Source organism: Haemaphysalis longicornis, unplaced genomic scaffold (assembly GCF_048455015.1).
Source record: "Haemaphysalis longicornis isolate Haplotype H1 unplaced genomic scaffold, Haemaphysalis longicornis Haplotype H1 scaffold_14, whole genome shotgun sequence".
Classification (NCBI taxonomy): Eukaryota; Metazoa; Arthropoda; class Arachnida; order Ixodida; family Ixodidae; genus Haemaphysalis; species Haemaphysalis longicornis.
The window spans coordinates 56,463,992-56,476,003 of record NW_027526245.1 but is presented as its reverse complement, the minus strand read 5'-3'; the positions used below and the strand labels follow the sequence as shown (position 1 = coordinate 56,476,003).

Genomic DNA, 12,012 nt, shown 5'->3' with positions numbered 1-12,012 from the left:
GCGGCAAATTGGACGGCTGCACGGCTACAACTGCAGCATGGACAGGGTCTGCCGGGCCACCTAAGACATATTGCCTCACAGCAGGCGACTCCCAAGTGAGGTTACAGGCTGTCAGTAGGCGTAATGTATTTTAAATATAAGTGGAAACATACTCGTGAGATCCTTGGCAGCGAGCACGCATCTGCATCATGCGGTCGTCATGAGCCCCGGGCAAATCGCCAAACGTGGCTATGAGTGCCTCACTCCAGCTTACCCAGGTCGAATATGAGTGCCCGTCTTAAAGAATCCACGCTCTGGCAGCATCGCGTAGACGAGCTTTCGCGGATTCCCGCTTGACGTTCTCAGGCCACGCACGGAGAACGGCAACGGCGTCTATGTTCTGCAACCAGCCCACCGCGTCGTCGCGGAAGCCATAGAACTCTCCGACACCAGCACCCACCGAAGATGTAGCTACCCCACTCAGGAACGAAGCGGAGACGGAACCAGTGAAGTCTGCAAATCGTCGGGTACACTCGACGACGGCGTGAAGAAGATCAGCGGTGGTACGTGCGTTAGGGGGCGTGTTGGTACTCAATTCGCGCACGTGCGGGCTGCCCCCGGTTGAAGGCGCTTGAAGAGATGGAATGACTCTGACCCTTCGAAGTACAGTCCCTGAGGGCGCATCAACGCGATGGTGATTGATTCCGGAGGGCGGGGTCGCCTGGGATTGGGAAGTTTGTCGGCTGCGCCATTGTGAGAAACTGGGACCGGTAGAGATGTTCGTACGCTTTACTCTCCTCGAGCTACCACCTCCTGCTCCTCTCCTTCCGCGCTTGGCTTCGGTTACACCACCTTCGTGGGTGCTTTCCTGCTGAACGCGCTTCCAGTTTTGGGTTTGGGTTTTCGCCTTCGCAATACATACGTCGCATCCTCATGGAGCATACACGAAAAAAAAGAGGGTGACCTAGCCCAGAGCTTCGACACGTACAAGGAATTATACACTGCCAACTATCTAACTGGAGCTGCGTGAAAACTGTCAGTGGTTGTCCAGGTGTCTTCCAAAAGTAGGAAATGCATCGTAGACTTAGGTGTAGCGGCTTTCGGCTGTTTGACTTTGAAACGAGATGTCGTTCAATTGGCCAGCCTAATCCTTTCGATTGATTGCTTTTGCGGTGGGGTTTGACATGACGAAGCTACACCTCGGCTATAAGGAGCGCTGTACTGGAGGGCCCAAGAATAGTTTTGGCCACCTGCGATTTTTACTGCGCGTAAAAAGCTCGACACGTGGGCGTTTTTTTATTTTTTTATCCTTAGGCTCTGCACCAAATTCCACAGCCACTGAGCTACCGCGGTGGTGCCGTCCTAATACTTTCGGCGAATATAAATAGCTGTATTCATTGAGTTAACACATCCATTGGAGCGGTTGCACATCAATATGGGTTGGCCATTTCCGCAAAAGAAAATTAAGTTGTTCAATTTTATGCTGTGACCTAGTTTCCCGTAATTTTTTTGTGTTATTAGGATAAACTCCAATCTACGGCGTCGTATTCATCCGTGCCGTTAAAAGCATCTGGGCTACATGCGCCTTTTTTGTGTTGAGCCGGCGCTCCCTGCATCACAAGCGGCGGTTTTCACGCCCTCATGAGACTGTGATATAAAGTTGCAACTCCTTGTAGGGCGTCGTCTTTGAGAAAACTTATCGGGCGCAGCGAACGGGTGCACTCGTCCGAAACTATGTTTATTCCATTGAGTCACTTCTGTGTGAGGCTAATGACGTCGATATAAATATGTACAAAAACGTAATGATTCGATGGACGGGTCGTTGAACGAACCACCAAAGGAAACGAGCAGTCAGGAACACCAACGAAGAGAAGCCAGGGGGAATTCTTCCATTTTTTGGGGTTGAAGTAAATATTATATTTTGAAATGAAGGAAATCAATTTCTACAAAACGTAATCTTCAGGGTAGAACCCAAACGATGTTCTTGGGAAAATAGTTCTGCCGCCGTAAAACTGCGCTAGAATTCAGAATGTGCTCTCTTCTATTTTCGTTGGTGTTAGCCTTGCTTGCGGGGCAACGTACCGGTAGTCTGGGCGTGAGGCACTAACTGGGGAGCATGCTTGTTTAAAATTTCTTATTTCAAACATCTCACACAATCTCATTCACCACACGCTAAGAGCGACTTTTCCTGCTCTTTGCTTGGATTTCTTGATCCCATGCTAGCGTGCATATAACGGATACAAAAAAGAAACAGTTGTACAAAATCCAGAAAGTCTCTCATCCAGCGGGGGGTGTCTTCAAGAAAACCGCATATGCAACCGGAATGCGCGCACGTGGATGTAGTCATCACCAGTCTATCTACGCCCAATGCAGGGCAAAGGCCTCTCTCATTAATCTCCAATTACCCCCGTCCTCTGCTAACTACGACCAATTTATCCTCACAAACTTCTTGATCTCATCTGCCCATCTAACCTTTTGCCGCCCTCTGCCACGCTTGCCTTCTCTAGGAATCCATTCTGTTACCTTTAGTGACCAAAGGTTATCTTGCCTTCGCATTACCTGCGCTGCCCACGACCATTTCCTCTTCCTAATTTCGACTAATATGTCCTTACCACGCGTTTGTTCCCTGATCCCCTCCGCTCTCTTCTTTTCCTTTAACGTTACACCTATATTCTTCCGTTCCATTTCTCGCTGAGCTGTCCTCACTTTAATTTGAACCCTCTCAGTGAGCCTCCAAATTTCTGCGCCGTAGGTGAGCACCGGTAAAATGCAGCTGCCATACACTTTCTTCTTCAGGAACAAAGGTAGGCTGCCATTCATTATCTGATAATGCCTGCCAAATTCACTACACCCCATTCTTATCCTTCGGATTATCACTGTCTCACGGTTGGGATCCGGGGTCACAGCTTAGCCTCAGTAGATATATTCAGTTAAAACTTCTACTGCCTCGCCACCTATCTTAATTCGCTGTGCTGTCCGAAGGTTTTTGATCATTACCTCAGTTTTCTGCATATTAGTTTTCAGACCCTACTCTCTTTGTCCAGTGCAGTAAGCATGCTTTGCAATTCGTCCCTCAAGTTACCTAGCAAGTCAACGTCTTCAGGAAATCTGAGGTTACTTAGCTATTCTTCATTAACCCTTACTCCCACCTGTTCCTAATCTAATGTTTTGAATGCTTCTAGTAAAGATGCTGTAAATAACATTGGAGGTATTGTGTCTCCTTTTCTGACGCCCTTCCGTATAGTATTTTACTGCTCTCCTTCTGGAGGATGATGGTAGCTGTGGACCAATTTTAAATATCCTCTAGTATTTTTACATAATGCTCGTCTACACCCTGATTCTGTAATGCCTTAATGACTGCTGAGGTTTCGACCGAGTCAAATGCTTCGTCATAATCTATAAATGCAATATATAGGGGTTAATTATAATCCGCGAACTTCTCTATCACCGATTGTATATATGAAAATGGTCCATTGTTGAATACCCTTCACCAAACCCTGCTTGTTCTTTGGGTGGAGTGATATATAAGGTGGCACATTACATTGGTTGCAAATTACATTACTGAAATATTACATCGGTAAGTACCTTGCGGACGACTGACAGAAGGTGATTGGCCTGTAATTTTTTATGTCCTCCATATCCCCTTTCTTACGAATTAAGGTTTTGTTCGCGTTCTTTATAGATTCTGGTAAACTCGCGGTCATAAGGTATTGCGGTTACAGGTTTGCCTGTTTTAATTATACAATTTGCCCACCATCCTTCACGAGGTAAGCTTTTATCTGATCTTCACCAGGTGCTTTGCCCCCTTTCATTTCTCTCAAAGCTTTCCTTACTCCTTCTGTCATTGCTGGTGGGATGCCTATCTCCTCTGAAGTGCTTTCTCGTTCGGCATTATCCTAAATGTCCGATAGAAATCGTCCGCCCGCTACTATGACTATTTTATCCCTCTTTGTAATGACATTGCTTTGCTTGTCTTTGACTGCATACATCTGATTTTATCCTACGCCTTAACACCCCTTTACTGCTTTCAAGTTGCCTCCTTCTTGACAGCGTTTTCGATCCTCTCAATAATATACTTTCGTATGTCAGCTGCCTTACGCCTATTGATTAACTTCGAAAGCTCCGCTAGTTCTATTCTCTCAGCTGCGGTGGAGATTGTCATGCTGGTGTTTCCTAATTAAATGTTTCGTCTCCTGGGAAAGTTTATCAGTGTCCTGTCTAGCCATCGGGCCCCGACATCTACTGCACACTCCGTGATAATGCGTGTGATATTGCTACTGGCTTCCTTTGTCGTAAACACTGCTTCTTCGGTAAGAGCTGAATGTCGGTTCTGCAGCGCAATCCTGAATTCAACTTCAGGTCTTACTGTTACCTCATTGATCGGCTTCTTGTGAACTAGCTTTTACGATCCCTCCTACATTTTGCGTAATTCCTGATCTTACCATACGGTAGTCACTGCACCTTACCCTTCCGAGCACTTCCACATGCTGCATGACGCCAGACTTATCGCATAATATGAAGTCGATTTCTTTTTATGCTCCCCATTCGGACTCCTCTACGTCCTCTTCCGGCTCTCCCGTTTGCAGAAGAAGGTATTCATTATGCGTAGATTATTCCGTTGTTCGGACTCGACTAGTAGGTCCTTCCTGCTATTTTTACAGCCCAGACTGTTGTTACCAACTGCCTTGTCTCCAGCCTGATTGTTACTTACTTTAACATTGAAGTCTCCCATACCTGCAGTATATAGTGTTTTCCCTTTAGCCTTTGCCGATTCCACATTTTCGTAGAAACGTTCAACTAGCTGGTCGTCGTGGCTGAATGTAGGCGCGTAGCCCTGTACTACATTGAGTTTGTACCTCTTATTAAGCCTAATTACGAGACCGGCTGCCTTTTTGTTCAGGCTATAGTAATATTTTATGTTGCCCGCTATGCTTTTATTAACTATAAAGCCCACTCCCAGTCCTCGTCTGATTTCTACACCCCAGTAACGTAGGACGTGTCCATTTTTGAGCACCGTAAGGGCTTCAACTGTCGTCCTAACCTCACCAAGCCCTATTGCATCCCATTTATTGCCCTCTAAGCTCTCAAACAACACCTCTAGACTCGCTTCGCTAGATGAAGTTCTCAAGGTAAACGTTGCGAGGTTCAGATTCCAACGGCGGTCTTTCCCTTTGCAAGATTATTAGCTTCCTCTGCTGCGTCACAGGTCTGACCACTGCCGCGGTCAGTTGCTTCGCAGCCACTGGAGACTAGGGGCCATGGGTTAATTGGCGTATTATTGGGAGGTGGTGGCGTTTACTACACCCCGGTGGCGAATCCTGCTGTCGTGAGGGACTGCGTTAGCGCCGATTGTCGCAGGGTCAGACCGCACCCCATGCCTCACTCTGCAATTCCATCAACACGTGGAGTTTTTAATGGTTTTCTTATTCGGGTGGGAATTGTCCGGCGCCGGGTTTCGAACCCAGGTCCTTTTGCACGCGAGGCGGATGCTCTACCTCACCGCACCGCTGCATACCATGGATGTAGTATTGGTCAGTTAGCAGCGTAGACGGTCTTGTGCTAGCCAAAAATCGTCGATTTTTGTATGGTAGGAAATACTGCCTTAGAAGATACTAGAGTTTGTGCCCACACCGTATCTTCAGGGAGACGTTGGCGCCTCGGCGCCGGAGGATGTAGCGTCCCGGGTCCGCCAACTTGTAGTTCTTATTATGGAGGCCAAAAATGCCGCAGGTATTCACAGCACATTGCAGATATCCTTGGACATTCGTCTTGAGGTCGTTTTGTTCTGCGTGTGGCAGCATGGTTCTAAGAGCCACACTCAGCTGTGGTTTGTAAATATTCCGGCGAATTCATCCCAGAGTTTTTTAAACACCTCCTTTCTACGGGAGCGTAATATGAAACTTCGTTTTGTCCGCCGTATTCTTCTGAATGCCACCCGGTCCAGGCGTTTGGTTTACACATTCGTTTAAATGTGACATGCCGTCTCACCTGTGGAGTGTGTCTTTCCGTAGCGCCACACTACTTGAATAAGTTTGGCATTGTATACACTTCGACCTGCGTTCAGGATCTTTATGTTACACCATAATATCCTAAAAACAGAATTTTGCAGTTGACTAGAGCAATGACAAGTGTGGTATTGAATCAACCGTGTAGGTCTGAAATTGTGACTCTAGACCTATAGTTCTCAATGTAGGTTTTACGCTAGGTGCCCTAAGGGTTCAGCCTTAAAGTTTGCCACAGAATTTACGGAGAGCGTACACCTTGTCCTAGGGGTAACTGGCACGGGTAGAGGAAATCAAACCGCAATGTTTGCAGTTTACAAACATTGTGACCACTCGACTAAAACTGAGTGCCCTTGGTGCGACACTGATGGGTTTGTACCAACGGACTATCTCAGAAAAGTGTAGCACTGATTGACACATTGCCCCAAGTGAAAATGGTAGCTGGTCCCATTTGGCTTATGGTTGCATTCCAAGCCAGACACAGCTGGTCCATGATCGTCCCAGCTTGAATTTTACAGTAAACCAGTAGGGAACAGCTATATTTTGCTTGAGGATGCTCCAGGCAAACGGTTCTATTTCTCTTTAAAAGTTACTTGGGCTACCCATCCCTAAGTTCGTAAGGAAAATCAAAACTGCGGCCTCATAAGCCTAAATGCTGATCAGTGAGAAAAGCACAGTCCTTTCCATTTCTGTTCTGAAGGCAGTTTTCTGCAGGGCCTCCCGTACCGGTTACGTCAAAACACCCTGGAGATTTCCTCGGAATCAGTATTGTTCACCTTATGTATTTAAATGCTTTCGCTTTCGAAGGCGCAGTTAGACTACCGTAGTAGATGCTCATCGGCAAATGTGACCAGTCATCTTGCAGTTTTACTTTCTTTTTTCCTCGCCCAACAAAAATGCCAACATTTCTTTACACCAACATTCACAAGGGCCCTTTGACCGATAACAGAACACTGCTTGAAAGTAGCGAGTTGGTTTGGAGCGATACTTTGTCCTTAATGTTTATTTGACTTGAACAATGCCCCTATTGTAGTTACATAATTCTGCGCAAAACGCAGTTGCTTTACGTCCATTGCGGTATTTGTACAACGTAACAACTCAGTTCTATGTTCTTGAGAATAAATTAGAAAGAATCTGTTCGAAAAGTGCTGTAAAGATGGCATTCACGTAAAAGCTTAGCCAGTGATTTCTTCTCTCGGCAACACAAAAAACCGCAACCACAGGGCCGTCCATGTGAACGCATGCCTACGCCACTCGCAGAATGAAACGACACAGGCCCTGGCATCTGTCGTCTGTATCGTTACAACCGAAATTCGGCTTTCACGCCACGAGATACGAATAATCGCAGTGACATTTTGTGATAATATTCTACTTCCCATCAGAACTTTGTACGTCAACTGGCGAATGGAGCCGCGGTTGCGGAAGAAAACTGTGCGATGCCATAAATGCCTACGGTGCAGAGCAGTTGCCCGCGAACACGGATATCGACATCGGTGCGTCCGCCCCTGCTCACGACAGAGTCATTCAGTACAGAACTCAAACAAGTCTTCTAAAGAAATTGTGAGCATTCACGCGCACGGCAATTTAGGTACAACGGTCGCATAGCAGTAAGTGCTTTCTTAGCTGGAAGACAGGTGACATCTACCAAAAAGTGGCCGAAGGGGAAGGCACTCCCTGAGAGCGGAGAAATCTGTGGCCTATACAGCCAACACAAAAACACGGCCGCTGGCAATAAGCTGATCTGAGCGCACGACATCACCGGTGTCGTGCAGAAGGTGGGCTGTGAGACGATACGCGAGAATTCTTTTGCGTTTGGTGGGGCATTATACTGCTTCAGCTGCTGCCCGTACAAACGCTTCCACGCAACAGGGCTACGGTGGCGCTCACTTTGCAGCATTTCAACCACGACAACATTTTGCTCGCTCGTAAATGCCGCAACTGTCGTAATAACTTTGAAGAACCACGGGATTTCACGTCTCAGCCAACTGACGTGCGTGACATTCCATTTTTTACGTTCATTGATCACGAAATGGCTTTTGCATTGGTAGTCTGAACATAGCCTAAGTTTCGCCGGAACCACTCGGTTGTCACGCCAATGAACGTAACACCACTGTTATTGCAGTACACCCTACGTTATTCAATCCGCCGAATATGCCTTGTCTAAGAAAATCATAAAGTGTGCCTCGGGCAACCTGGTGCACCTTGAGGGTCGCGGCAGCCTGTGCTGCACGCGGCTCGTGAATACGACGTTGCCTTGACAAATAAAGCGTGCAGGCGCAGGAATGAGGGCCGACAAACATGGTTCCCTGCACGCGCGCCAGTCCAGTGAATACAACCTGTACTGGTACAGCTGCAACCCAATAGAGTTTGGCCACATACCATGCGATGTCAGCTTGAGGAGAGTGTTAAGCGTTTTAGAGGAACTAAAATTCTAATGCTGGCTTCTCTGAAATGTTTGATAATTGGTTGAATAAGAGTGTAAATTCAATTCTAGGTCGTGTGAAGGTTGTGGCAAAGTACTCACTCACAAAAGCTTTGCTTTACGACCCTTGCTTCTACGACGCCGTCACATATGAAGCGACTCCGACATTTATTTTTCTCTGGCTGAGAGACAGTTTAATTAAAATGGGGTGTATAGGAATACTTGATCTTTTGGTCGGCATCATAATTTTTATTTTTGTTACTTGTGATGCTGGTGTAAATATAACTGTGTTGCCCAAGCAATGCAGACAGCCTGCGCACATTCGTTTATGTTTTACGCCAAAACATCGCCGCTAGTTCCATTTGTTCACGCCACAGCCATGCTCCGCGTAGTTGCAGAATATGAGAGGGCTGTCAGAATAGCTTATAGGCAGAAATATGTCAAACTTAACGTTCACAAAAACACGGCCATCCGAAGAAAATGAAAAAAAAAACATCAAATAAACTTCACATACCACCGACGCTTTCAGGGGCCTTCCGTTGCCTACACGATCTATCAAGACAGCAAATTGTTTTGGGGTTCTTTTTTATAGGCTAAGACAAGTGAATGTGCACTTGTATTGTTCACATTTGTTCGCATTTTAAACGAACGTTGTAACGCTTCGTATTACCGTTCCTACAAATTTCAAAAAAAATATATACATACTATTTTTTATGATGCTCCTCAAGTCCGCAGCAAACACATCCCGAAAGGACCTGCTGTGGCAATATTTCATTTACGCATTCATCGCTTCATTAAATATTTTGGAAATGCTATACTTAAGAGCAGTCATGTTCTTTTGAGTTACAAATATAGCTATATAAAATCCGACTTTCCTTTTATTATGCCTTTGCCTTATCCCCACTTCACGAGGTGGGTTGCCTTCGTGGTTATGCAACACAAATATTATGCATTTGTATCTGAAGAAATACCCTCCTGCAATTGTGAACACAGCTCAAAAGGGAGAAAAACAAGAAAGTAATTGTAAAACTCTGTAGGGAGGACTTAAACATAGAACGATGGCTGGACTGTGGCTTCTAATAAGGCGGCGTGGTATTGATGTGGCCTATATTTCTTTTACCCTGTAATATCCCATTAAAGTTACTTAAATTATATAAAGCATAGTAGTAGTGTGCAGGAAGTACATAAATAATGGAAATATTGTACACTGAAATAGTGAAGTACAATACCTTTTATTTTTTGCACCTTTCATTTACAGATGGGCACCTGCAAGCGGGGTGTTTGCACTCCAACAGTCGGTCATCGAGTGCTAAAGCGGAAAAAACGTTTTATTTGCCTAATAGCACTTGCTAAACTTTTGAAGGCAAAGAGAGAAAAAAGACTGCTTAAAGAGGAAATTGAAAGACTGAAACATTTGACTCTGTTAAACAGTCTTCGAACGGCAAGCCTTGCGGGTGGTAGAGGTCTTGGTCTGCAGAACTTGAACACTGTTGCAAGAGACGGCACTCGAATACCTGCCGATAATTTGGGAAGCCGTGATGTTGTTGAAATCCATATCACTCCCACCCAAGGCGGAGGACCTGGTGTGGATATGTCTGCAAGAGGGAGCTCCCGTCCGTTTCTTTTAGGAAACAATGCCCGAGGTGGCAACGATGCACTAGATATAACTTCTTCCGTGCCTGGAAACCCTAGCCTTATGAACAGCTTTGATCGCGTTATAAATGGCGGTAGGACTAGTTTCAACCACGAGAGAACCGGTGGAGTTGGTGCTGCAGACTTTACTGCTGCAGCCTCTGATATCGCTAGGATTAACGCTGTAGCTAATGCGGGCGTTAGGGGCAGTGGTGGTGTTACATCTGGAATAGGAAGGGGCCGAAACTTTGCTTTGGGAATCCACAGCGACGGCAGGAGCCTTGAAGGTAATATTAGAGAAGGTGATAGATTTGGTGGATCCGGCCCTCCCGTAACTGCGGGTCGGGTAATGAACGCCGGCAGTATCTCTGGTATTGACAGGCGTGCAGGCGGAGGCACTGGAAGCCGGGCTACCCGAGTAAGCACCGCTGCAGCCGCAGTAGTAAGCGTAGCCCGCACAGGTAGGAGTGGTGTCGGCGGGGAGGGAGGTTCTGGTAGTTTGACTGGTTACGGGCCCAGAGCGGTTTCAGGGGGAGTAGTAGGATCAAGTAGCGCTGTTTCTACTACCGCCACTGCTAACCCTAGTTCTACGTACATCGGCGTTCGGTCAGCGGGTGCTGCATTTACCGGGTCGAGATCGTCAAGCGGCACCGACACCGGAGGAGATAGTAGCTTTGTAGGAAGTATAAGCTCAGGTACTGCGGGAAGGGGCAGCGGCATCGCGGAATCAAGTGTCTCTTCTCGGGGAAGGGATTATTTGGGGTCTAGGAGAGGTACAAATAATCTTTTGCGTTTGGAGGAAGTCGGTGACAGAGATATTGGATTTGATGATGGAGACAATGGAGATGACGAGGAAATTGAAGTTAGGTCCGGCAACCGTGACGGCTACCGTGGTTGACACTTTTAAAAGATATGTGTACGTCGCAATTGCAGCAAATATTTCGAGCAGTGCACTCAAGTGAAGGTCATTTTACAAAAATATATTCACCGAAGTTGTAGGGTTATATATTTCGAAACCGTTAAAATGAGTGCGGCATTAATAAATAACATTTCAAGGTCAATGGATGTACGTTGTGCGAGTTTTTTAAAATAAAATATTCAGACTCCCTGTGTAGCATGATGGGCCGAGTTCCATAGAGCGACTGACTGAAGTTGGACAAAACTACAAACACCTTATGTGAATGTCCATATTATTTGGTCCCTTTGCATTAACGTTGGGTGCATCGCTTTCGTAATCCGAATGAATAAAGTTCTTCACCATTTTTGACAATTGTTTCTGTAGCAAACCCTATTAGTAAAGCCATTCTTGGTTTGCTTTTCTGTTTTTTATGTCTGCAAATAACAGCTTCCTGTGCTTTACTTCCACTAGTAGCGCAGAGTGCGAGTGCATATTGCGAGCACTCTGAACCCGAGTATGGAAGAGTGTAAGATGTCACCCCTAAACTGGCACATTGATCTACAAATAAAATCTGTGCCCGATACTATGACGGACTGAAACATCACCCAAAGTACAACCACTGGAGACTTGAAACTTCGGGAAAACATTTTTATGATGGCGTAGGGGCGATAGAAGGCGGGATTGTCGGACATTCTATCTCGCAAACATGCGCACATACGAAGTGTTTTTTTGCTTATAAATGTAGCCCGTAAAATAACTAAAAAAGAGTTTCGTAGTTATTTCCTAATCAAAACATGTAGTGTGAATCTGCATTTCGGGGCGCATTCTGCGTTAAGCATTTCAGAATTTCTGTCTTACGAATTTGCTTATGCAACTGGTTTTTGCTGATGTATATTACTGATTCAAATGCACAAAACCAAGTTTCAGAATTGCGCCTTGCGACGCCAATAAGAGAAGTAAGAAATATTTTTTCTTCTAAATTACCCTCCTAACTAGACGAAATGAACAAATTGCATTTGCTAATATTTAGAAAAAAAAACGGAGAGATTGAAAAGCGCTGAAGTAATGTCTCTTGTATT

The 12,012-nt window shown here is 45.8% G+C and overlaps 1 protein-coding gene across 2 annotated transcripts in view; it reads left to right on the top strand.

Moving 5' to 3' along the window:
* LOC144165117 (uncharacterized) overlaps positions 1-11,515 on the top strand; it is a 65,072-nt gene extending 53,557 nt beyond the window's left edge. Inside the window, exon 6 of one of the 2 annotated variants that reach the window (XM_077695230.1) lies at positions 9,662-11,515. In XM_077695230.1, coding sequence (XP_077551356.1) covers positions 9,662-9,716 — 55 coding nt within the window. In that variant the 3' untranslated portion in view covers positions 9,717-11,515. The remainder of the gene's footprint in view (positions 1-9,661) is intronic. The other variant, XM_077695229.1, reaches the window with a different exon arrangement.
* The last annotated feature ends 497 nt before the right edge of the window (positions 11,516-12,012 follow it).